The following is a 27,274-nucleotide window of genomic DNA, read 5'->3' on the forward strand; positions in this document are numbered from 1 at the left end:
TCAGAGAAGATTCTCAGCCCTTCTCTGGGCATCAGAGTCCTTGCATGCACAGGGCTGCTCTGGGGGCCCACCTGGCCCCCCACTAGCAGGGTCCTGAGCTGTCCTGGGAGTGTCTGTTCACATCTCTTTCTCTGCAGAGTGCTTGGGGCCTGGCCCGGCTTGCTGCTCTGACTGCCTGTTCACCCAGGGAGGCACTACCCCCTGCCTGCCATACTGCCTCCCTTCTTCCTGGGCCCCAGAGCACAGCTGAGGCTTCCACTCCACCGCAGTGACCTGCTGTGACTCTGCAGCCCTGAGCTAAGCCATTCTCAACTACAAGGCTCCCCTCCCCGCAAGCTTCCAGGACTAGGCACCATGGCTGGGCTCCGGGTCATGCAGGGTGTGTGCGAGTCTCTGCCGAGAGGTGCCCTGTCCTGCCTGCCCGCCTGTGGCCCTGAGACCTGTGGAGGATGGCTGCTTTACAACGTAAAGGAGAGGACCTCATTCAGGCACAGGTGACACGGGTGTTCCCACGCTCTGAGCTCTGTGTAAGGACAAGGGTGGTGGCCTCCAGGATATGCCAAGTCAGGAGCAGACGGGATCATATAGAGGGGACATTCCTGACACATGCACATACATTTTTGTTGTTCAATTGCTAAGGCATGTCTGATTCTTTGCAACTGCATGGACTGCAGCACGCCAGGCATCCCTGTCCTTCACATGTATATAAATATACACACATGCATATACACAAAAATGTACACACACAAACACACATGCATACACACATACATATACAGTTGACCCTTGGCCAACAGGGGGACTGATCTGAGTATAACTTTTAGTTGGTCAACCAGCCCTACACCAGCGACAGCAGCAGTCATGTTTGTACTGAAATATAGCCACGTTTAACCCAAGTCATTCAGGGGAACACAGACACATTCATCTTTTCTCACAGGTTTCACTGTAACATGTTTGGAAAACACATACAGGACAAAGGAAAGAATGTGACCACCGCTGACAACTCCCAGATTCACAGTTACAGTTCTCGAGTGTGTCCTTCCTGTCTTCTCCTGCACAGCTGTTTATAAATAGATGCATGGACACCACTGGGCTCAGACGGCGTCTGAGGTTTTGCAATCGTGGTGTCAAGCTACACGTTACACCAGCAACATCACGTTATACCCAGGTCATTGTGTTTCTCTGGTGTATTAGTGCTAGTGGGGGATTTCTGCTCATGGCTGTGAGGAAGGCGGTGCTGTCCCAGGGCTGCCCACTCAGTGGCTTCTCAGTGATCCTGCTTCTCACAGAGTGTCCTGGCACATCTTTACATGAGTCTTGGAGTGTGGCATGAATTATTTTCTCAGGGTAAACGCCTGGATGTCAATTTCCCCAGAGTACCACCTCTAATAGGGGAAATATTTCCAAGAAAGGAGATGACATGTGTTTGGCAGAATGCATACTATTCCTTAAAGCACAGGTCTCCTCTGAGCATCTCCGAACCTCCACCCCCCATTAAATAAGCACTCATCAAGCAAGCGCTGGGTGCTGGCCCCCCTCTCCTGGATGTCTAAGGCACCCCGCTCCCCACCCCCAACCCCACGCTTAAGTGCATCATTACGGAGACTGTAGAAGCTGCCAGCATGGGATTCAAGCTCCTGCTCTCCACTCCCTGCACGAGCCATCCCACCCCAGATCCTCGACCCCAAACAGAGGGATGTTACACAGGCTGATGGTGAGTGTCACTCACAGAAATGCATGCAACACCACAGCCCAGAGCAAATGCTCCACATACGCTCATTCCAGACACACTGCTCTCGACTCCTCCTCCTGGGGCATCATGTGCCTAAAAGATCCCACTCCCCACAGGCTGCAGGACAAAGACTGTCCACAGCACCAATTCAGAAAGAGGGAGCACTTGGCAGGAAGTTCACCCTGGGCTTCTGCTAACCTCAGAGACTTCTATGGGGCTTTCAACTGTTTCTGGTCTAAGCAGTTGAAAATCCAAGAATTTGAAGTTTGCTTTGTATTTCAAGCACCTGAAGCCCACGATGAGAAGGAGTGATGGTCCTTGAGAAAAGAGGCCCCTATCATGGCCCGTCCATCCCGGGGGTGGTGAAGGCTGTGCCATGCCCAGAGCAGGAGTTGACCAGATGACCTGTAAGGGGTCTGCTGACTGGGTTCTCTCTCTAGCTCTGCTGGGCGTAGGCAGCCCTGAAGGATGAATGTGGTGCTGAAACTTGCAAGGTGGCCTGGGACTGGGTTTTTCAGTGTGGATCAGAGCCCCCGGGGGAGCAAACTCCCACGGCCAAGCCCTTCCCTGGGGTGGCAGTGTCTTGTAAGGGAATTCATGGCACTAGGGTTGCAGACATGCAGTATAAATGCAATTCCTACCTGAGTACAAAGTTTTTCAAAAGTGAGATTGAGGAATTAGGTGTCACAATGGTATTCATAGTATTGTTAAGAAAACAGTCTGGATCTTTTATAGAAATAGACTAAAAGATTTATAGATAAACGATATGATGGCTGGAATTTGGGTCAGAACAACATAATATATAAGGGGGTGTGGTTTGACAGTTGTGGGGTCTGGGTGGGGGGCATGTGGGCTTCACCACTATTCTACAGGTTTGCACAGGTTCTATTCCTCATATTAAAAGGAGGATAAAGAAAGCCACCAGGAGAAATAAAGCAAATTTGAAGACTTCTCCTGGCTAATCTATTTGAAGAACTGAACCCACGTTCTCTCTTATGAATCATAAAATGTAGTAGAGAAAGCAGTACCCCTTCCCGCCCTGAGTGGTTCCTGACGGGGGCTGGACACCCCCCACGCCCCCACCGAGGCACATTTGGCCACGTCTGAGATATTTCTGCTTGTCACAAGTGGTGTGTGTTGGGGGCACTACTATCCTCTGTGGGCAGAGGCATGAGTGCTGCTGAACGTAATCCAGGGCCCGGGATGGCCCCACATCGCTGGGACAATGTGAGGTCAGACCAAACAAGGACTGCAGTGGCCACGAGTCAGGGATCCAGTAACCATTAACCTGCTCTTATGACGAATAAACGCACACACAGACACACAGCTGGGAGGGAAGCGCTGCTCATCCTCACGGCTGAAGGCCGACTGATAGATGAACGCCAGAACGGGAGTCGCCACACGGGAACCGGTAATATTTGACAAAACCAGCCAAAGGAGTTTGGAGGAGGACGCGTGTAACATGGCTCCAAGCTCTCTTCCTTTCAACTCCTTTCTAGTTACAAGGGAAAGACGCCACATCGCAATGGAGAAACCTAGCCAACAGGACTAATACATACCAACATTAGTGACAACCAGCATCACATTAGAGAAACCAGCATCACAGCGTCCTGAACTCCCGCCCCGAGAAGGAGGCAGCTGCCTGTGGTCTGCCCACCATGTACAGCCTGAAGGGGCCCCAAAGAAACCTCCTACAAAGCAAAGACAGGGCTCTAGTCACCGTGTATGTGATAGAGGACATGGAGTGGCCAGATTGGGCCCCACGTGGAAGGAGAGTAGAGACACTTAGGCCAGTACAGAGGTGGGACCTGTATGGGTTCATGAACCAGAAAAAAAGAAGCCATAAAGGACACTGGGAGGATGTGTGGGTCCTGGGGGAAGGCGGGCCAGTGAGATGAATTGGGAGACTGGATTGACGTATATACACTATTGATACTACGTATAAAATAGGTAACTGATGAGAATCTACTGTGTAACACAGGGAACGCTACTCAGCCCTCTGTGGTGACCTGAATGGAAAGCAATCCAAAACAGAGTGGGTCTATGCATAGTTGATTCATTTTGTTGTACAGCAGAGACTAACAGAACATTGTAAAGCAACTACATTCCAATTTTTTTTTTTTTAAGGACAATTAGAGACTCTGACTAAGGTTTGGATCCCTGCACTTATTAATGCGAACACCCTGATTTTGGTAAGTGCTGTGTGCTACAGTGCCTCCTGTTATACACACATTTATACACATTGGCATAAATGTACAGGAGCAAGGAAAATGGTTTAAATGGGGCAGCATGTGAGCGACTAGGGAATCTGAGCCAAGATCTACAGGAGTGCTCTGTGTCGTTACTGCAGCTGCTCCATAGGTTTGAAGTTATTTCAAAGTAAAAGTTTAAAAAACACATCGTGTGACAATAATGACACACAGGTCCCTCCTCAATCAGCATCTCACGCCTGCCGTCACCGACAGGGGGCAGGGTCACAAAGACAGCGCTCTGCACCAAGAGGCTCCTCCTCCTTCCCCAGTAAGTATCTGTTTTCACTGTCAGGAGGTTTAGGACCTCAAATCCGCAGGCACCAGGGCGTTCAGCCCCGGTCGGGGTCAGGAAAATGTGCAGAATGCAAAGACCGCGCTTCGGTTCACACAGGTGTGCGGCGGCACCTGCCCTCGGAAAGCCCACGTCCACGCCGGAGCACTGCGCTGCGGCCGCGCAGAGAGCCCATCAGACAGAGCCGCGACGCGGCATCCCCTCGCCACTGCCTGTCCCTCTGTTCTGTGATGGGAGGGCAGGCCACCCCACAGATCAGCCCCCCAGACCACCGGAGCCGCACTGACTAAGGTGGCTCTGCCCTCAGGCCAATGTGCTATCTTTATCTCAAGCTCTGCAATGCATTTACCAGCATCCAGTTTCAGCGAACGTCTGACATGAGAGGCAGGGCAGGTCTTATGTGGTCTTTAGGGACGAAGGGGCCTCCAGCTGCGCCCTGAGCAGCATCCCCCCACCCCCGCCTCCCCCCCCGCTCAATGAGGGCGCAATATCAGATCCTATACAGACCTTGGCTCGCGCCTACTGGGCCAGCACAGGCGTCCCAGCCGCTGCCCTGCTACTGTGCTGACGTTGTTCTAGCGGGGAGCGGGCAGGGGAGGACACACAGCTGGATGCAAAGAACACAATACACCTGAAGACTGACAGATATACTGGAAGTTTAGAAAAAAGTGAAATCCGAGGAGCTGAGAGAGACATGAGTGGCTAGGTTACAAAGGGACCACAACCTCTAGACTTTCCTTGGGTCCAGACCATGCAGACAGTGAACCCCACACGGCTGCTGGGCGGGGCTACCATTTTTATTAAGAGTCAAGAATTCGTATCTGTAGATACAATTTTCACTCTCAAAATCCCAACTCCCCTCCAAAACATATCTGCTAGGAATGACCTTATACTAATAACCTTTGTACCACCAATAACACTTGATTTTTGGGAAAGTCAACTTATCTACCATTATGGTGAGATTACAAGAATACCGCTAAAGATCAAGAGTTAGTGACAGTAATTACTGAGAAGTTCCTTAAAAAGCAGAACATGTTCATTGGTTATCAGTGGGCATCCCTGTTTGCTGCATTTTCGTAACTAAAATCAGGCCACAGAAGGGAAACCCTTTGCTGAGGGCTGAGGCTGGATCCCTGGGCTGCAGCACCGTCCATCTGTACGAGCAGCAGGGCTGCTCAGCTCTGCTCACCTTAGACCAGGGATCCGCAGGGGCGAAACGTAAGCCAAACGCCAGTGGGACCAGCTCCTCAACAACCAGGAAAGCACAAGGCTCTGTCCAACATGGACTCAGAAGATGCAACGCCAGAAAGAGTGAAGTGCCTGAACGCGGCAGCATGCACCCTACCCCGCCCTGCGGCCACGGGGTCTCCAACTCAGGGGCTTCCAGCGCAACGCATAAGCAAGAGCCCCTGCTGCAAACCTCCCTTTGGGTCTGTCTCTTTGCTCCCAGAAGGGCTCAGTAAATACCTTCTAGAGTTTCTTGAAGCTTCAGAAACAGCCAATGGAAATGACGGATTGCTTGGAGTCGGTTTCATCACGGGGGAGTGACTTAGCTGCCGCTCGGGGGCCAGTGAAATCAGACACAAGACACCCATACTGGGTTCCTTTGCTCCTTGAGCAGGGGTCAGCCAGGCTCCAGGGCCTTCTCATTGTACCATACAGGGTACACAGCCCTCTGATGACAATTATAAAAATGAGCTTCATACACACACAGAGAGTCATAAACACACGCAGCCTTTAATCAGCAATCGCTGTGCTGAGAATCTAAGTTTACCAGTATATATATCTATCTACCTACCCATCATCTATCTAACCACCCAGCTCTCCACCATTAAGTGACCAAAGACCCATATGCAAGAATGTGCGTTTCAGCTTTGTTTACAATAAGAAAGAACTGCAAACAATGACACTGTTTGTCATAAGAGGGTTAGGTTAAACCAAGTACGATCCCCACTCAGTGGAGTGCCAGGAGGTTTTTGGTGGAAATGTGATAACACAGGTAAATTCTGGACAAGATAGACAACATCCATCCACACTGCTCATGCCTGAAGAATGAGGCGAGAGCTGGGAAATGAGGAGAAAGGGAACTTTACTTTTTATTGTAGACTGCCTTGTACTATTTAAGTTTCACTTTTTGATCTTCCTGTGAGCATGTGTTACTTTTATAATTTAAAACAACTCATGTTTTGGCCCCTGGTTGAGCACAGGTGACTTAGTAGTAAGTCAGGCCAGTGTAGTCCCTACTCTTCCCTGTGTTCAGTGCCCCCACTTGCCAAACTGTGTGGTCTATCTGAACAGACTAGCTTCTCTGGAAGGATGCAGACGAAGGAGAGACTGCTTTGTGAAGACCTTTGGGGGAGGGGAGTCAACCTCTGATGGACTTCTCTCCCATGGAGGGGATGGCTCTGGGATCAGCTGGAATAAAGACCCAAAGTCCAATCCTGGGTCTCAAGCACAGGGAGCTCCCACCAGGAGTTGAATTTCTATTAACAGTTTATGCCACCTAGAATTTATTTCCGTCTATGTACATACAAGGGCTTCCTCAGTGGTTCAGCGGTGAAGAATCCGCCTGCCATGCAGAAGCTGTAGGTTTGATCCCTGGGTTGGGAAGATCCCCTGGAAGAGGGTACAGAAACTCACTCCAGTGTCCTTGCCTGGAGAATCCCAGGGACAGGGAGCCTGGTGGGCACAGTCCATGGGGTCACAAGAGTCAGACGCGACTGAAGCGACTTAGCACACACATGTGCACACAAATGGGGTGGCTCGCCCAGCGGTACTATCCTACAGTTCTGGACACTGGACATCAGAGACAAGGTGGTCCCCTCTGAGCGTTATGAGCAGTGTTCCCTTCTATGCCTCTCCCCCAGCTCCTGGGGACCTGCTGGCCATCGCTGGCAGATAAACATCACCCTGATCACCGCTTGCATTTTCAGGGCTTTCCCCTCTGTGTGGGTCCAAATGTCCCTTCTTTATAAGGACACCAGTCCTACTGGGTCGGCCCACCTACTCCAGCACGAGCACATCTTAACTTAATGACTAACATCTGTAACTACTCTATTCCCAAACAGAGTCATAGTCAAAGGTCTCAGGGGTTTCAGGACTTCACGTCTGAACTGGGGAGGGAGGTGCCATACCGTTCATAGTAACATGCAATAAAGGATAAGACCCTAATTCAGCTCTTCCTCCAAAGAGCTGATAACTGCTGGAGCACAGTGAATAAATCATGATGCCTTGTTCATGGTATTCTGATGCTTGGAGAGGCTGGCTCCTTCTCTGGGTACCTGCTCTAGAGCACAGATGTCTCTGCTTTTAAACCAGAACCACATGGTTTTCAACAGCAGCTTTATAAGGCCAAAACCACTCTTCTAAAGGGGGAACCTCTCACGCTCAGAGGTGAAATCTGGTTGGCCTCTTCTGGGTTCCCATAAAATTCAACCTTTCAGCAGCCTGGAACCCAGTGACAGCCCCTCGCCGCCCAAGACCCCAGGCCCCGAGGCTGTTCTTGCTCCCACTGTGACACCTCGGGGGTCTGCGTGAGTCTTTCCTGGGGAAGGGACCCTGCCTATTCTGGAATCTTTAGGTAGGAGTTTGGATTTCAAGTTTGTGAATCTGATGTGTGCTCCTGGTTGCATATTGGGTTGATTCAGTGACTAAGACAATATAAAACTAAATTAAAACAAGCACCCCACCCATAAAAGTAAGTGGACTGGTATCCAGGATAAAGAGAAAAGAGCAGCACCCAGCTGGGAGTTCTGTAGGCCTCCTTAGGGTCCCTGAGACCTGGCCCGCTGGGCAGCAGGTCCCTACGATGCCACCAGGGCCTCTGCCACAGCAGGAAGGCATCTGTTCTGGTCTCTGTGACAGCCCACTTGCCGTGACAACCTCAGAGTTATACAAGCTGCTTGTCTTTATTAGGGGAATTCCAAATTACTCTAGAGAAGATGGATACGGAGAATAAGACATGAAGGGCCTTCAGGGGGTTGGGGTCACAGACCCAGCTGCTCCTAAAAGAACAGGAACAAGCGGCTCCTTGGTCACTCAGGTGAGACAGAACAGTCTTACCTGAGATCCAGAGAGAGCCATGCTCATCAGAGGTCCAAGAACCCCTCAGCAGGGTGAAATGGATTTGGAGACTTCCATTGTTTCTGACCAAAACCACCCTAAAAATAACCAGGAGTCATGGCAGCATGGCACCAGTGAGAACTGACACCAAACAGGCCTTCTTTACGCTCTTCAGGTCTTTCTACCAGAATGGTTTTTCTTATGCATCCCCGACACTGTCTTTGCTTCTTACTCTGGCTGAGGACGCCTGAGTTAGTGTATGACTAGGAATTATTAGCACTAGATGCTCCTTTGATTCTTGAAGGGTCCGCATCCCTTCCTTCACTAACACAGTTCAGTTTCATCACCTCACATTTCATAGGCTCATGACATTCTTGGTACATAAAACAGTGTGCGTGGAATAAAGTGAAGATTTTTTTCCCCCACTTGGTACCCGGTTACTAATGATAAGTATCTGCTGAGCACAGATCACGGGTCCTCCTTAACCTCTGTTCTGGCAGCTCCCCCGAGCCAGGCCGGCTGGGAGGCCAGGCTGGCTCCTGGGCAGCATCCTTCCGGGCACTGGCAGCAGGCTGGAGCCGCCGTGGCTCGCCCTCCTCGCCAGCCGTGCCCTGGGCACCAGTGTGTGCCCCCAGGGGAGACTTGGGCAGGACTGGAGAGGTGCCACAGCAGGAGGCTGGAGCCCATACCACACGGCCACGGGCCAGGGTCACCTCTCTGCTGACCTCTGGCCAGGAATTGTATCTGTGAGGGCCTCGTGGGCACCAATGAACATCCTGTGGCATGCAAACCAGGTCCCCTCAGAACCTGCTGAGATTTCAGACACAAAACCTCTCTTTCATAAAAGAAGGAATATCTTCCCAACAACAGCTTCAGCTTTGCATGGCTGCTTACGGGTTGTTTCCAGACAGAAAAGCCCTGAGCAGGAAGGGTGCTGTCTGCTCTCTGAAGTCCACACCCTGGCCCAACACTCCCCAAAAGAAAAAGAAAAAACACTGGAGACCACACGGCTGCCAGCTGACCACCCAGCTGGAGCAGCAACAAGTCAGGAAAAGGTGCTACTGCTGTTTACAGAGCCTGCTTATCAAACCCCCAAATATCTGCACAAAGAACCTACCCAGGCCAAAAGGGGGCATCTAAAGTCAGCCTTCCGGCGGCGCAGATTTGGTGACAAGACCTTCCTCCTGTGGGTTCTGGACATCCTGGTACAGAGTCCCAAGGAGACCAGCCAGCAGCATCCCTCTGGGGCTGGCGCGGCCTTGGAGGAAACGTAGTGTTTTACTTATGGTCCTGCACATTTTCTTTACTTGAGGACCCTTCACAGTTTGAGGCTCCGACACTAACACTGCAGGAATTTCTTTCCCTTGGTTGCGGTGTATATGAATTGGCATCGAGGCTGAGCATGGCAGAGACAGACCCACTCAGCACGTCCCGCTACGCCAACAGGACTGTGGCTACTGCGTTCGTCGTGAGAGGAAGGGAAAGAGGGACCAGCGTGTTCTCGCTGACGCTCTCCCAGGACAGGGCCATGTCTCCCTTCGCCAGCAGCACCAGTTTGAGCGCTCTGATTCGGACGTCGCAGAGAACCAGCCAGGGCGGCCGCCTCACCCCTTGGGGTCGCTGGTTGGGGCAGGAGGGCCGGAGGGTGTGCGCATTTGTCTCCCTTGGACTTGTACTGACTGTGACAGAACGTGATGGACTCCTGTTATGTTTTCTAGGATGTTGCTCCTCTTGGGGAAAAGCACCCTGCATAAATCTGTGCACAGAGAGGCTTACTGGGTTTTTCGCATTGTTTTTCTTTGTTCAGCATTTTATCTTGAGAACATTTCAGGCTAACGGAAAATGTGTGAAACCTAGTACAATGACTTTTCCACATGTTTTCCATCTAGGTTTATGTGCTTCCCAGGTGGCTCAATGGTAAAGAATCCGCCTGCCAGTGCAGAAGACGTGGGTTCGATCCCTGGGTCAGGAAGATCCTGTGAAGGAGCAAATGGCAACCCACTCCAGCATTCCTGCCTGGGAAACCCCACGGACAGAGGAGCCTGGCGGGCTGCAGCCCATAGGGTCTTAAGAGAGTCGGTTACAACTCAGCAACCAACCAGCAGCAGCAGCAGGCTCCCCAGTAGCCCCGTTGGCTTTATCATCTTCTTACCCTCTGTCCCTGCCTGCCCAGGACAGTGAGCCATAGACAGCTGGCCCTGCAGCCCGGGACAACTTGATGTACATTTCCTAAAAACAGCAACTCTAACCACAGTTCAAGGACTGGAATCAGGAAATCACATCCACACATTACCATCAGCTGTCTGCATACTTCAGTCAAATTTAGCCAGTGTCCGAGTAGCATCCTTTTTGGAAAAGGCAGCTCCTAAGAACACGTGCGCGGGTGTGTGGCCGCGCTGGGTCTCACTGCAGCCTGCGAGGTCTTCGGTCTTGTTGGGGCACGCAGACTCTTTCAGTTGTGGCACGTGACCTCTCAGTCGCCGCACATGGCCTCCAGTTCCCTGACCAGGGATCGAAACTGGGCCCCCTGCATTGCGACACACCGTCTCAGCTGCTGAACCACCGAGGAAGTCCCCAAAAGGCAATCTTTGAATTTAGGATCCCCTCTGGGCCCACTGGCCACCTTCAGCTGCCCGGCGTCTCCTTGGTCTCCATCAGCTAGACGTCTCCTTGGATTTGCTTGTCCCCGATCTCTCGTTTCTTGGGGTCTTCTAGGACCTCAACACCATTGAGGAGCCTGGCATTTACTGAAGGTCCTGGGTCCTGGTTTGAGTTTCTGGCCCCACAGAAGTGGACTCTTTCTCGGGACGCCCCCTCTGGCCGTTGCTGGTGACGTTACCTTGGTCTGTAAGGTGGCCCCTGCTGCCCTTTCCACGGCCCTGAGTTGCTCCCTTACCTTTGCCCTTCGAGAAGCTCCTCGGTCCCCATGACAGGACCCCCTGCATCCATCAAGCATCTCCTGTGAGGCCCTGACTGCTGAGTAGAGAATGGAATTTAGGCGCTAACACCCAAGGCCAGGGTTGGACATATTTTTAAAGGAGTGAAGCAGAGCTGCAAGTTATCATAGAGACAAGAAAGCTACAGAAAGGCAAGAAGTCACCATGCGCTGTTGCTCTGCACAAATCCATCCAGTCCCCTGACCTCAGCTCCTGCTGTGTCCTCGTCCTACCTGGCTGTCCCCACAGCTGCCATCCTGTGCATAAAATCCAACATGCAGACTTCTGCAAGGGGAAGGGGACTGGGGACAGGATGGAGTGGGGGTTGGGGTTAGCAGATGCAAACTAGCACTGGGTTGGTCAAAATGGTCATCTGGGGTTTGTTGTGAAAAAATCTGAACAAACGTTCTGGCCAACCCAATGTAGATAACACGGATAAACAACAAGGTCTGCTAACCCCAAGGTCCTACAGTCTAGCACAGGAACTATATTCAACTTCCTGTGATGCACAATCATGGGAAAGAAGATGCAAAAGAATGTACATACACCTGTATAGCTGAATCACTTTGCTGTTCAGCAGACGATAACACAACATTGTGAATTGGTTATACTTCGGTTAAAAAAAAGAAAATCTGCCTTGCTTGTCTTGAGACACTCGGTACAGTTTGCTCCGCAGAGATGGATCCCTGCCAGGCCTCCAGGCCCCCCAATCTCACCCTGTGTCCCTCCTGATTGCCTTCCCTCCCTCTTTCTGGAACATTCTCTGCCTTCAACCCAGGTACCATTTCCTCATCCTCCAGTCCCAGCTGCTTTGCTGGCTGGTGCTTTTCCTGCAGCTGGAAAGTCCCATGTCTACCCACTGGTGCCTCCGGGCACTTGTCTCTCACAGCAGTTCCTGGGCTCCTGAGGGCAGGGCTGTGGCAGTGCCCAGGTGTGAGGAAGCCTCCCAAATCACCCTGGGGAGTGGGTCCGTGAGATGGAAGCAGTGGTGGAGGAGGGATTTCCTGGTTGGACCCGTGCCAGATGAGAGCAGGCAGCAGTCGGCTTCCAGGGGTGCCCTCTGGGGACGCATTCTCAAGGCCCTGTTGGTCACTGTCACCAGGGTGCTCCCTCCTGGTCATCTTCCCAGACTGGAGACCATGTGGGGGAGGTTTGAGGGGGGCTGGGCTGCAGACTTGCAGGTGATGGGCAGCCTGAGCCTGGGCCCAAGTCAGGATGTGACCACTGGACCCTACTCGCCACGCCTACATCCATGCAGTGGTCCCCCACAGCACCACACATGGAACATTCCTTACATCAAATGGACCAGAATCTCCTCCTCCGCCTCTGCTCTGTGGGCGCTGCAAGGCCACACACCGCTACATGCCTAGAAAGAGCCTCGGAACAGCCAGAGCTTTGCTAGGGCAGCCATGGTGTCTGAAGACCAAGAGACGGTGTGTTCAACCACAGGGATGGGGCAGGCAGGACCAGCTGGCTCCTTCTGTGTCCCCACCACAGTCCTGGCCCTACAGTCCCTGCAGCCAGCAGCTGCCCACCTGGGCAGGGAGACCACCCAGGTGGGGGACGCTCGCAGACGGAACACCAGCAACGACCTGGTGTGGAGTCAGGGCTGAGAAATTACGAAGCTCACCCTGCCCTGACGGGAACAGAGGCCCTCCCAAACATGCAGCAGCACGCGGCTGGAGCTGCAGAACACCACGGGCTTGGGCTAGAAACCTGGCTTCTGCGGAAGAATCAAAATGTGACAAACGCTACATCACATCACTCAGGGACGCACCACCCACAGGACAGCCAGCTAACTGGAAACCATGCAAATATGCAGCCCTGCCCAGGGTCTGAGTGCAGCCCCCAAACACACTCCTTAACAACTTTCAGCTATTAAAAGTGCTTTTTGCAGAGATCACGGAAGAGACACACAGAACACTTGCGGGATAGTAAATATGAAGTTAAAGTCACAGAGTGAGACTCAGTTGTGTCTCACTCTCTGTGACCCCGTGGACTGAGGCCCGCCAGGCTCCTCTGTCTGCGGAACTCTCCAGGCAAGAACACTGGAGTGGGTTGCCATTCCATCCTCCAGGGGATCTTCCTGACTCAGGGATCAAACCTGGGTCTCCTGCATTACAGGCAGATTCTTTACCATCTGAGCTACAGGGGAAGTCTAAACAAATGTAAACATATATGCCATTAGATCTGCTTTGTCCAGAACCAGATAAAATACAGGGGGCCAAGGGCCGCAGTGGATATGGCGCTGTCTGCCACTGTCGCTGACCATGGTCTGCACGAAGCCAGTGGTCCTAACACCGAGGTCCGGTCACAACGGCACTGCCGCCGTCTGGAGGGGATGACGTCCCCACCACAGGCCAGCTGTCTCCACCTGCCCTTCCTGTGATGCTGTCACACAGGACACTGACATCTGGACCTGTGCAGCGTTTCCTGATACAAACGAACCCCGAGAATCCAGGGTTCTAGAAACAGGGCGGTGAGACACCGCCGCTTTGATTCCCAAGCAACTCCGTGTGGGATTACAACGATGAAGCTGTGCTGGGGCAAGGGAAAACAAACCGCGTTCATCATGAGTGTTCGGTTCTAAAATAAAATTTACCAGTGGAGGCTGTCCACTCAGAATCTTTCCCAACGAGGTCATATCTGTCTTCTTTTTTCCTAGAAATGCAGAGACTTGGCTGCACAGCAGTGACAGGAGGGGTGTGGGCGGATGTTTACTGAACTCTCTCTCTGGAGACACTCAAAACGCCTTTCCTTGGTTTCCTCCAGTGGTTCTTGTAATTTTTTAAAAAACATTTTTTTATTACTCAAAGTGCTTTTCCTTCATGCTTGTTAAGAGAAGGAAACAAGAGCCCAGGAAAGGGATGAAACAGCTATGGTGGGAAAGAGAACGGCAGACTCCGGGCAGGCACCGGGCTGCATAGCAAGGGGTGCCCACCAGGCCAAGGCGTGGGCAGACCGGCCAGGAGAGACGCAGAGACAAGAAAGGCCACAGCCAGCAGGGGGACGTGAGTATGGAAGGCTCTGCTGAGAGTCTTTCATGATCGTGGAAAGGCATGGACCCGGTCCTGCCCCAGCAGCTGGAGGAGACTTTGCCAAAGCATGGAACCCCTTCAAACCAAGACTGAAAACTCTGATAGGTACTTTTCAACCTTGTGACTTCATAAAACACTCTAAACTGCAAGAAGAGACACATTTAAAGACCACAGAATGGAACCAAAGTTCCCTCCATGAATGTCCACAGGCTTTTACGAAAGCACAGGTGTTCACGTTCCATGCACGTGGCAGCTTCTGCACGGGATGAACTGTGAGGGTGTTTAATCACACGCATTTATGACAGAGCCATCAGGGAGGGTAATCAGGCCAAAAGTTCATTTTGTGATTCTTTACTTTTCCTAAAGAAATTTCAAGTCACAGCAACAGCAAGAATCAGCAGATTCATTTGCCAAGGGAACTCACTTCTTGATCCAGCAAAATAGGCCGCCCTTTCTGAGCCTGTCTATGTGCAGACCCCGGCAGCTGTTTGCTCTGCTCTCCTGGCCCCTCATTCTGCAGCCGGACCCGATCACAAACACCCACACTGGGCAAGGCACGCACTTGGATTTTTGGTAAAAGTACGGGCATTTTTCCCATGAAAGACACAGATAATTTAAGTGTCCAGTGTTCCAGTACTTCTGACAGCTACAGCTACTGAGATGTTCAATGCTATCATAAACGATCTCCAGTTGAAAGAATTAATATTTAAAAAGATATTAATAGTCCAGAGAAACACTAGTGGTTGAGATTTCGCAGGAGGTTCCTTCAGCCCTCGCAGGAGGCCCGACAGTCAGGGGTCTCCTCCAAGCCCAGAGGGTGCAGCGCCAGGGCCTGCAAGGGGCGGAGAGGACCCCGGGGGGTGACGGACTCATCCAAGTTCACATGCTGCCACCATGCCTGGCCGGTGGGCTGGGGTTACCCACTATGGAAGCAGTCTCCCCCTTGCCGTGTGGAGTGGTGCTGTGACAGTTAAATGTGCAGCAACTGCCATGAAACAGATGCTAAAAATCCCGGCCTTCTCGGTGGGATTGCAGGACCTGCATGGGACCACCTGTCAATATCACTTGGTTGACTGGCCGCCTCGCTTATCTGTCTCAGACGGGAGGGAAGCATTCTCATGCTTTCCAGAGAGCCCACCACAGACACACAAGTGACCCTCAGAGGATCTAATTCAGCCTCTGCCACTCCACAGGTCCCCTCCAGGGTCCACACTCATCGTGACTCAGCACACTTGCTGTTGCGCACTTTCAGGAAGTGCTTCTTTGAAACGGCACCCGCCATCCTCACCCCAGGGTGAAAAACAAGGTCTGGGTCTGTCTCTGGGGCCGACGGGAAGAGCTGCACCCACACAGCCCAGAGAGCCAGGGCTGCTGGGACTCCGTGGCTGCCCACTCCCCACAAGGGCAAACACAGGCCTGCACATGTGGCTGGCAGACCGTCCTATGGGCCCCGGACCCCTTCCCTGACTCCTGTCTTCCCCACGTCTGGTCCCGCCACCTGGGGGCCGGTACCATGTTCCAGGTCCTCTGGCCACAGCAACTTGGGCTAGAAGGGGTCTTCCTTTCAAGTGGCTGCTCGAATGTGTCACTCCTTCCACCCCCTTTGTCTAGTGACCAGAGAGAGGCGTCCAACTCCCCCTGCACCCAGCTCCTTCCGACAGCTGCCTCTTTCCCTCTTGACCTCCTTCTTCCAGTGAATGGGGTGGCATTAGGTGAGTCTCCTGCATCCAGGGCGCTGCATCCATTTTTAAATCACTTCAGAGCTCCGACTGGTTGCTGATCCCTGTCTCTTCCGACTCAGCAGGAAGAGAGGGCATGGCGGGTTTCTCCTGCCCTCAGGTAGGTGACAAAGGAGGCTCCCCACTCCCGTCACAGCCTGACACTGAGCTGGTGAGGGTGCTTGAGACTGCGAGGCATCAACACCAGTGGTACCAACAAAACACATGTTTCAGGAGATCAAAAGTCAGGACCAAGTGTGGCAAAGAGGCATCCCTTTGAGCCAGTTAGACAACAAGGAAGAACACCAAGTCTCTACAAGTAGGGCTAAGTGTGGTGCATCCTTCCTGGCTGCTGGTCCCAAAGCGGGGTGCTATCTCGGGAACAGAAACAGAGGCACTGATGCCAAGTTCTCGTGGGGGAACTAGCTCCGATCCCAAGAAAAACAGGAGGCAAAGCCCCTGGGTGACCTGATTCTGCTCACAGAGTTGGACAGTCCACGGGGTGGAGGCCTGTTTCCTTGCCAGCCACTGGGAGAGCCAGAGAATATTTTCATGGTCTTATTTTAGGATGGGTAATGTTGTAAACAACCTCCATGCCCAATCCACAGACAGCTTGTCTAGACCCTGATGTGAAGCAGAAGGTCACCAGGGAGACAGACGTCCCTGACGGACTGCAGGCATGTGATGAGGGCTGCAGCCTGGCCAGCGCGGCCGCGGCTGGGGACGCTGACCTCGCCTCTGCGCGTGATGTGGGGTGCGGGGGACGGGGGGCTCACGAGGCGTGAGGTCAGCAGGCAGCAGAGCTCAGGCGAGCCCCGGAGAAACGTCTTCCTCCTGAGTGCAGAGCCCATGTGGCCTGGGGATAAGTTTGCAGAGGAAGAGGACGTGTGGTGCATGATGCCTGAGGACAAGGAGGAGGAGAGTGGTTCCGGCGGAAAAGGCCTTTGCCTTTTCTGAATATGCTTGCTGCAAAGAGGGAACACCAAGGGCCCAGGGACACCTAGCATAGCAGCTAAAATCAGGGGCGCCAGATCCTGGGGTCAAGTCCTGCCCAGCTCCACCACGTACAATGGGGCCCCCTGCTCCCCCACCCACCCTGGGCCGCCTCGCTCCACCACCCACAGTGGGTCCCCCAGCTCCCCCACCCACACTGCCCCCCAGCTCCCCACCCACTCTGGGCCGCCTCAGCTCCCCATCCACAGTGGGCACCCCCCCAGCTCCCCATCCACACTGCCCCCCAGCTCCCCACCCCTCTGGGCCACCTCAGCTCCCCATCCACAGTGGACCCCCGCAGCTCCCCCACGCACACTGGCCGCCCCCCCCAGCTCCCCATCCACACTGGGCCCCCCCCCCCACCTCCACCCCTCACAGCTCGGCCTCAGTTTCCCAGATGCAGTACACAGCTGCCATTTGCACCTAATTCTTAGGCTTGTTCTGAGGAGTAAAAGTATCTGTTGCACATAAATATATAAACCACTGAGAACAGTACTTGGTACAGAGACCTTACTCAGTGAACGTTAGGTGTTGCCGTCATCTTTGCTGTTGTCATTATTACTGTTGTTATTGTCATTATTATTATACCAGGCTGTAGAGTATCACGGGGCTTCCCAGGTGGCTCAGTGGTAAAGAAGCCACCTGCCAATGCAGGGGGCACAAGACATCTAGGTTCGATCCCTGGGTCAGGAAGAACCCCTAGAGGAGGAAGCGGCAACCTGCTCTAGTATTCTTGACTGGCAAATCCCATGGACAGAGGTGCCTGGTGGGCTGCAGTCCATGGACTCACAAAGAGGTGGACATGACTGAGCACACACACTGCAGACCCCATGGTAGAGAGAGCATCGCCGGTCTCCCTCCCAAGCCTGCCAGCCACAGGGGCCCAGGCCCTGCCAACCGGGAGGGGAGGAGCTTCCGGCCCATCCCTCTGACAAGGTGATGACTGGTGCTTTGACCTGACTTACTGAAGCTCAGCCTGCGTCCTCCCTTGGGGATGATGTCTATAAAATAGGCACCTCCCAGTCTCACTTTACGGCAGAAACTGCTGGTTTAAAAGGTGGCTGTCACCTTTTGGGCCAAGTTGAAATCCCTCCACCCTGAGCAGATCCTACTCAAAGTCAGGAATGTTACAAACTCTTCAACTACCGTCCAGCCCAGGTACCTGGGAGAGCCCAGGTTTAACGCCTCATTTATCCAGACGAAGACGACAGTGGTGACTTTTTTCAGAGAATGAAATTCATCTTTCCACACCAAATGATTAGTATTATTTATCATTTTTATGGAGTCTTTGTATAACATATAAACATCTAAAATGTCCTAAATATGGTTTCTAAAACCTCCCAGACCTAAGCAACATCTTGGCTGACAGATTGAAAAGCCGTGCCAGGCAACAATTGTGGGAGCACCAGAAGAAGAATGAAGAGTGAAGACCCCACAGTGTCCCTCCCTCCCTCTCTAGGCCACGGGCCAGCTTGTGCGTCCTCACTCCACCCACGAGCGGCCTGGCGCTCCAACCAAGGCTGGGCTCACCTGCTTCGCGGCAGCCGGGCCAGGAGGTAAGGAGCCGGGTGTGAGCGCAGGGGGGCTCCCGGGGCCGCAGAGCTCGGGGAAGGGGTTGGGGATGGCTGGCAGCGACGAGGTCCTCAAGTGGAGGTCTTCCTCCTGCAGGCGCCTGCGTGGAGAGATGACGCCCATCAGAAGCTGCCACGTAGGGACCCTGCCGCCCACATCGGGGGATCTGCCCAGGACACCCTGCTGAGTAAGCCTGGTGCAAAAGACTGACCCCGCAGGCCCGCACTGCAATGAACCACCCAAAATGAGCACACTCAGAAAGGGGGTGGAGGGTGGGGGCTGGGGACAGGGGAGCGGGGAGTCAGGCTCTAATGGGGACAGGGTTTCAGATTTGAAAGATGAAAAAGTTCAGCAGACAGATGGAATAGATGAACACCCTTCCTATAATCATGGGGCCATGTGCCAGGGAGCTTAGGGAGGGTCTTGGAGGGAGACGCTTGGGAATAGCCTGGGGTGGGCGTGCTGCACAGTCCTGGGGGTGCCCCACCTGCCACCGAACATGTACTATGTGGTGATTCAGTCTACGCTACGTGCATTTTACCCTAATAAATTATTATTTTTTTAAGAAGTCCCGTGTTTCCTTTACGGTAGTTCACAAGCATCACTCAAAGCAAAAAACTACGTGACATTAGACATAACTGAAAAGAATCCCATTCAAGAGGCCTGTGGCCATGGGATCCATCCCTCTCTGATGAGCAGCATCAGTGGAGCTGAGGCGCAGGGGGCGAGGTCAGGGACGGGAGGAGGGGTGGGGCCGTGCCCGTCTACCTGTCCAGGTGAGAATGCACCCCTGGCCCCCTGCCCAGCTTCACTGCAGTCCCTCCTCCTCCTCTGATCATCACCCTGCACTGCCTCCAGCTGCTGCTCAGCACTTGCCTCCCTGAGCCCTCTCCAGCAGTGTGACAGTCTCATCACCCCCACCCCTGATTCTCCCCTCCCCAGGCAGAGATGGAGCTGAGCTGCCCCCAGTGCTCTGGCCCCCACCCCTCCAAATCCAGGAGCTGGAGGACTTTTCCTCAAGCCCTCATCTGGCTCTGTGTCCACTCACCAAGTGTGGGCCAAGTCACTGCCCCCGGTGCCTCAGTTTCCTTACCTGGGAATGAGAAGCTGCCACACCACCCCCTCAGTGAGGCTGCAGTGGCCGCTCCATTAGCTGCTCATACACAGGAGGGGTTTAGCACACAGGGGAGGTGCTTGTGAGCACAGGAAGTCCTCAGCAGACCCGTTCACAAAACGAGCCTCTGGGCATCCTATACTGGTCACCTGATCTTTAACAAGGCACCTGACAGTCAGAAACGCTAGGACTGAAATAAAGAGAAGCATCACTTGAGAAAAGGTTGGCCTGGAGCCAGGGTCCACTCTCCAGCAGCGGGCGTGCCTCGCATGAGCCCGTCCGTCCCGTGGGACTCAGAACCCGCAGCCCCGGGGCGGAGGGACAAGCGCGGCCAGGATCCCAGGCAAGGGTCCTGGGCAGCCAGCTGGCCAGAAAGCAGGCCTTCCTGCACCGCATCTGCCCTCTGCCCAGGCCAGCCTCAGGCACCGTCACCAGGGCTGCTGTTCCATCCCACTGGGCCTCCCCGAGGCCGCCACATGTGGGAGCTGACACCCTCCAGAGCCAGAGAAGCTCAGAGGAGAAAAGACTATCTCCCCCGAGACTGAACTCACCGGGAGCTCAGAACACGAGGGTGCTGGTGGAGGGAGCAAAGCGGTCCAGCTGCTGGAAGGACGGATGTGACAAAGCGCAGGAAGCCGAGAGGCGAGAAAGCGACCCCAGGCCACCCAGGCTGCTGTGCCCCGCTGCAGACAGCTCTGTATTTACTCTGGTCCCCTTCTCCAGACAGACTTGGCCGCCCTGGGCAAAAGAGTCATCTGGCTGCAGAAGACTTAGGATGCTGGGCTGGAAAGAAGGCTCACAGAAGTTTCTGGAAGCAGAGGGAAAGCTCCCTCCCCAAAAGGTAAGGAAAGGAGACCCAGAAGATGCTCCAGCCAACAGATGCCTAAGACCCAGCACACTGCACGCCTTCCCCTAGAAGCCCAGAGAGGCACCCGATGTCACCCCCTTACCTACCCCCACCTGAAAACCCACCAGAACCGGCAGGGGCCTGGGTGGGGGTCACAGAGAGCTTGTTTGCTGGGTTTCACAGAAGTCTCCGCCCAGGAGGTCTTCCATCACCCCACCTCACAACCGCTGGCCCCGACGTTTCCCCCCTCCCAGGCAGAAACAGAGCTGAAGTGCCCCGACACTCTGCCCCCACCCTCTCCAAACTGGAGCTGACAGATCTCTTCCACATCCTCCACCATCCCTGGTCAGGACAGCACCACTCCGCTTGGTCGCTGAAACAGCTTCCGAATCCCCACCCCCATGAACCGAGGCTGCCGCAATGACCTGCCAACTAACCCAAGGCCAGCCTCACTCGCCTTTCCCCACCTCTGCCCTGGGAGTGGCTCCCGGAGGCTGTGGATCTCACCCCACCTGTCGGGATCTCTTTTCTAATCCACCCCTGAGGTCTGATGGACGCTTGAAGCCCCGTGTATTCAATGTGTACAACTAGATGAGTTTAGAGAGAAGAACTCGCTGTGACCCATCACCATGGTCTGGCACCACCTCTGGACGTTCACGCTCACCCTCTTCACTTGATTATTATTATCACCTTGTGTGCACGTGTGTGATGCGAACACGTCACACGGGACCCGAACCGCTCGCTGCTAACTCAGGTGGCTCTACACAGCTCGTCTGCTGCCTCATCCACGGGTCAGGCTGCCCCTCTGGATCTCCCACCAGCACCGCCCGTCTCCACCCCAGCCTCTGGCAGCCCTCTCCACTACCTGCGTCCTCACTCCTGGGGCTTTCAGGTTTCTCGTGGAAGTGGAATCACAGAGTAACTGTCCTTCTTTGTGGGTCCTATCTACTTGAGCACACTGCCCCTGTTGTCCAGTGATGGAGGAGCAGACACAGAAATCATGGTATACACACGTGATGGAATATTATTCAGTCACAAAAAAGGAGGGGCCGGGCCACTTTAGACACCAGGGATCATCTCTCTTCCTCAGGAAGTCTCTGCCTCCATCCCTCAGTTCCTACTTCCCCTTCAACACCCAGTTCAGAAGTCTGCCTCTGTGAGGGAGATTAGATAAACAATCTTGTTTAGGCTTCAGAGACAAAGCAGAGCAGGCCTCTGACCTTGCGTCTAACCTGCCTGGTGACTGCCCCGACTGGGAGTGACTGGGAGTGACCGCCTGCTGTGAGCTGAAGACTTGCAGCATCTTAGATAAGATGCGGGAGGAATCTTGAGGTTGTTGAGCCCCTGGGGTGGGGGCGGGGTTCCTGGCCAACCAAGCCCCAGACTTAACTGCATTCCAAGTTTTACACAACAAAACAAACAGCACTGACAAGGAAGCAGGGCTGCAATTTGCTCCCAGATTGATGATAATATCGGTTTGAGTCCATCCTGGGGTTATAAGTGGGAACCCCAAACTGCAATCTCTGAAGTCTCACCCAGGGAGCAGATGTGCTACCTGGGACCTTTTCCCAGCTGGGACTCCAGATGTGCTGTGACATGGGATTTCCCAGTGCTGTTTAAGTCTGGATGTTGGTCAAAACCCAATTTGGTGATGTATTCTCTGCTCTGTCTCTTTTCTTTTAATGTTAGTGTATTGAAAGCAAGTTAGATAATTCTTTAATAAATACTGGTATTATTTATGTATATCACAAGTGGCTTATTTTGTTAACAAATCCTTTGAACCTGAGATGAAAGTGAAACCTTTCAGCAAAACAGCCTCCTCCAGGGAGGCCTCCTCCACTCCCCAGAGTCCTTTCCATGAAGGCTGGGCCTCTCCATGTCAGTCCCTGGGAAACGTGGTCAGGCTGCACGTCTCTGTCCCCAGGCCCTGTGCTGGGTAGTGAGGTCTGAGAGCCCTCCAGGAACTACTTGGCTGTTCATTCACTTTGGGCTTCCCTGGTGACTTGGTTGGAAAAGAATCTGCCTGCAACGCAGATCTGCGTTCGAGTCCTGGGTGGGGAAGATCCCCTGGAAAAGGAAATGGCAACCTGCTCCAGTATTCTTACCTGGAGAATCCCATGGACAGAGGAGCCTGACGGGTGATAGTCCATGGGATGGCAAAGAGTTGGGTATGACTGAGCTACTAACACAATAATGTCCTTGGACGGTGTTTCTGCATACCCCCACTGACCTGGCACAGAGCCAGTGCACATAAAACTGATCTGAACTGAACTGGGTACCAGGTCCAACCCCCAGCGGCCCTGCTGGATGGAAGGAAAGAAGGGGTCTGCCAAGCAGAGCCCGGCACCGTGACCCTACCACCCACCCTATGACCCCCAAGGGGAGGCAGGTGGTGCAGTGACCCCACCATCCACCCTCTGACCCCTGAGGGGAGGTGGGGTGGTTCAGTGACCCTATCACCCACCCTCTGACCCCTGAGGGGAGGTGGGGTGGCACAGTGACCCCACCAGGCACCCTCTGACCCCTGAGGGGAGGTGAGGTGGCACAGTGATCCCACCACCCACCCTCTGACCCCTGAGGGGAGGCGGGGTGGTTCAGTGACCCCATCACCCACCCTCTGACCCCTGAGGGGAGGCGGGGTGGCGCAGTGACCCCATCACCCACCCTCTGACCCCTGAGGGGAGGCAGGGTGGCGCAGTGACCCCACCACCCACCCTCTGGTCCCCGAGGGGAGGCAGGGGCCCACCTGACCGCGAGGATGCTCACGGGCTGGGACCGCTGCACCCTCTGCCTCGGGGCCGCCTGTGGCTGCAGGACCCTGGCTCTGGGGACTGGGCCGCGGCTGTGCTGGCCGTTGTGCAGGAGGGGCACTGTCTCCGAGGCTGCACACAGGCTCTCCAGGGACGCATCCATGTCGTTCACCAGCGCCTCCAAGTCCACGTCGTCCTCTGTGCATGGAGAGCAAAAGACAAGCGTCAGCAGCAGTGAGTGGCCACAGCCAGGTGGGCGTCCCAGGGACCGGGCTCTGAAACTCACGACACTTTAAAACATGAGGAGCAGACGGAGGACGCTGCCTGAGACAAGCACAGCTTTCTGTGAAGACTCATGGGTTACATGTATTACCTGTTGATCCGCCAGAAGCAACCCTGTAATGATAGCCCATCTGCACTTCCTGTCTGTACAGAAGACCCTCTCAGGGCATCTGCTCAGCTCACACGCTCCTCGGGGTTGGGGAGCCCACACAGCCTGGACCCTCTGCCCCAACCCCAGCTGGTGGGTCCCAGGGGCACACGGAGCCCTAATAAGGCCAATCAGGGCTGCTCCCTTCCCCAAAATTCCAGACAAGAAGCAGAGAGATGGGAACGGGGAGCGCCCAACCCTGACCGCAGTCTCGCCTTGCGAGGCCAGCAGTGTCGCACCAGAGGCAGAAGGGCTCTGAGGGTGGATACCTGCAGGGCTCTGGGTGCCTGAGAACCAGAGGAAGCCTGTCCGCATACAAGAAGGCCTGAGGCCGATGAAGAGAGAGGACCACAGAGAATGCCAGAAAGATGAGCACGGAGGGACTCCAGCAGGTGATGCTATGCCTCAGCGAGGCTGACACTGGTCCACCATCATTCTAGATGTTTCTGTGAAGCTGTTTTTAGATGAGAGTGACACGTGACTTTGAGGGCTCTGGGTAAAGCAGACAGCCCCCCATCATGTGCGCGGTGATAAGACTGAGGACCCCCACAGAAATGGACGCGGCCTACACAGGTGTGCATGCCAACTCCTGAGACACCGCGCTCAGTCGCTCAGTCATGTCCAACTCTGTGACCCCATGGACTGCAGCCCACCGGGCTCCTCTGTCCATGGGGTTTTACAGGCGAGAATATTGGAGTGGGTTGCCATTTCCTCCTCCAGGGGATCTTCCCTACTCAGGGACTGAAACTGCATCTCTTAAGTCTCCTGCATTGCATGCGGATTCCTTACCACTAGCACCACCCAGGAAGCCCAACTCCCCACAGCAAGCACCCCAAATGCAGCAAAGGCACACCCCGTGAGCTCAGTATCTGGAGACCTGTCACTGTTTAACAATGTGGCCAACACAGCTGGGGCTGCGTCTAGTGCAGTAGGTCACATGTCACCCAATTTACAGTCCATCTGCTTCCTGACAGCACGGGGTCACCCAGGAACAAACCAGAGCTTAGGGCCCAGACAGTCAGGCGGCCTGCCCCAGCCCTGCCCCCGCCCTGCCCACGCGGTGGGGGCGGGGCCAGGTCTCCCTCTCAGGCCTCCATCTCCCATGCCTGTATCTCTGACTGGAGCTCACAGGGGTACCTGGCCCGCAGGTGGGCATGAGGTCAGTGAGTTATTACTGCTCTGCGACAGAGCCTGAAGCAGGGTAAACACTCAGTCAATGCTATTTATTTGCTCTATAAGTGACAATAGGGGGGTGACTATTAACCTGGTTTACAGGCGAGGAGATTGGTCCAGAGTGGGGTTGGGGAGAGGGTGGGGCTGAGCGGGCAAGTAACTCGTCCCAGATCACACCAGAAGGGAACCTGAAAACAAGTTTGCAGCTGCCAAGGTGACCTCACCAGGTGTGCACTGATCAATGAATTCACAGATCTTTTCAGAACACTGACCTCCCCTGCTTCTCTGCTCCCTCTTTCATTCAGCCTCGCTGTCTCACTGGGCAGGAGGGCAGAAGGAGACAGAAACAACCAAATAGAACAACAAAAGCCCTTCTAGAAGGCTTGGAAGCTGCAGGGCACAGGGGGCGGAGGTGGGGGTGGTACAGGCTGGAGGAGGCTGGGATGGGGGATGGAGTGCAGGCACCGGGAGACCCAGGCAGAGGTGGGAAGACCACAGAGCAGCCTCCTCCCAAGGTTTCCTTTCCCTGCAGGCAGTGGTGACCAGATGAGGAGTCTGGGGAGGGCCTGGACCAGACAAGATGCTACAGGCAGCAGGTAGGGCCCCAAGGAGGACAGACAGACACACAGATGGATGGAAAGATGGGCAGGGGGCTGCTGAAAGAGCCAAGGACAGTGGCCCAGGCAGGATGAATGGAGCAGCACTGGGGGAGAAGGAGGGTGCTCGGGGGGAGTGCATTGTCAAATATTAAATACTGACAGATATTAAAGAGACAATATGCTATATCAATAATTAATAATAACCATGAAATCAAAATTAGCAAATCACAAGGGAGAACGTGGGAGTCAGCAGGCAGGGCTTTTGCACAGAGCTTGGCAGGCAGGAGGCTGGTGCAGGTGGGGAAGGACCTGGACAAATCAGAAAAACCCCTGCAGGGGGTCCCTACATGGAGAGTGGGCTTAGGTCCTCATGCGTAAAGTGGGAAGCAGCATTTGACAACTGGACAACGGCTGCTTAAACAGAGCCAGCTCTATCAGGAGACCTCTGCCGCTGTTTCTGGAGCCCTTGACTAGACATCTGATAAGGAAAAGTGTTCGTTGCACTGGAGTTCTCAGATGGAACTTCTGTAAAGTTCTAGAATGTGTCCATCAGGGAGGACTCATCTCCTCCACTGACACGCAACTGGTCTGTAACCGAGGCTCATCTCAGACTCCGTAAAACATTAAGTCCACATGCCACCCGCACCTTATTAACAACTCAGGATTTCCAGCTTAACGGACCATTTCAGAATCAATAGGAAGACATGCCAAGTCCACTGGAATTACAGACTCAGCCTTTGCTGTGGGCAGCGGCCTCTGCCATGGACGGGAGGCCCTGGCGTGGATGGGCAGCATGGGAGCAATGTTGGGCGCTGCGTTAGGCATTACTGACAAAATGGAGGCATGGCCCCAACCCCCTCTCTGTCCCGCAGGCACGGACCCAGGATGAAGGAGTTAGGCTTTGTGATTCTGACTTGTTTTTTTCCTTTCCTCGGCTGAGTTGACTGAAAAGGAATATTAAGGTGCTTATTGTTCTTGAGAGGAGCATGATAAGATGCAAAGCCTTCTGCAGCTGTGCTCAGAGAATAATTCATAAAGTTAGTCATTGACATTTGTTCAAGGACTTTTACAAAAGAGTATTCCAGGATGAGCACATAGGCTGTAGCTTGAGGCCATGGAAGGTATTGCTATCTGAAGCCTATTTGTGAAGAAAATGTTTATGGCAAAGGAATTTACTGAATTTACAGCTTAGAAATAATTAAAATAGTTACAAGTTGAAGATTTAAGGAATGTTGTAATGTTAGCATATTTTATTATAGCTTATAGAGGTTAGGATTTTTAGAGATACTATAGCTAGAAGCCTTTTTAAGAGATAGTGAGCTCAGGATGTTAGGGGCAAACAGGATTTAGAAAGATAAGAAATAAACTGAGGAATATAGCATGAGTTACAATGTAATCACAAGTTAACTATAGGACACATAAGAGGAAGTAGATAATAGATGGTAAAGCTGATTCCAAGAGAATCCCTGAAGCAGGAACTCTGTTTGAAGAGCAACAATGATTTATGGAGAAAATAAATCTGGGTGAGGGGGAACAGAAAACGTCAAACCTCTGACCTAATGCTTTTGTAAAAGTATAAAAGAAAATCTTAAACTTGAAATAAACAGGCAGTCCAAGAAAACTGAGAGGCTGCCTCATTTTCTCGCCAACACCGTTCCTCCCTTCAGGTTGAATCCCTGGCTGCTGGAGCTGGACTCCGGCAGAGCACAATGGGGATTTGAGGGCATTTCGTCACCAGTGGGGTAGCCTACTTGATTAACACAAAG

General features: G+C 53.5%; 1 protein-coding gene across 8 annotated transcripts in view; it reads right to left on the reverse strand.

Annotated features, from left to right (window-relative positions):
- The window catches only part of GRB10 (growth factor receptor bound protein 10), a 218,390-nt gene that overhangs the window by 47,482 nt on the left and 143,634 nt on the right, over positions 1–27,274 (reverse strand). For 4 of the 8 annotated variants that reach the window (XM_070369916.1, XM_070369913.1, XM_070369914.1 and 1 more), the window contains exons 5-6: positions 23,303–23,504; positions 18,554–18,695 (exon numbers count right to left, since the gene is read on the reverse strand). In XM_070369916.1, coding sequence (XP_070226017.1) covers positions 18,554–18,695; positions 23,303–23,504 — 344 coding nt within the window. Of the gene's footprint in view, positions 1–5,465; positions 5,709–18,553; positions 18,696–23,302; positions 23,505–27,274 lie in introns of those variants that run through there. The other 4 variants (XM_070369917.1, XM_070369918.1, XM_070369919.1 and 1 more) reach the window with 2 other exon arrangements.

The sequence above is a fragment of the Bos mutus genome, chromosome 4, assembly GCF_027580195.1.
Source record: "Bos mutus isolate GX-2022 chromosome 4, NWIPB_WYAK_1.1, whole genome shotgun sequence".
Classification (NCBI taxonomy): Eukaryota; Metazoa; Chordata; class Mammalia; order Artiodactyla; family Bovidae; genus Bos; species Bos mutus.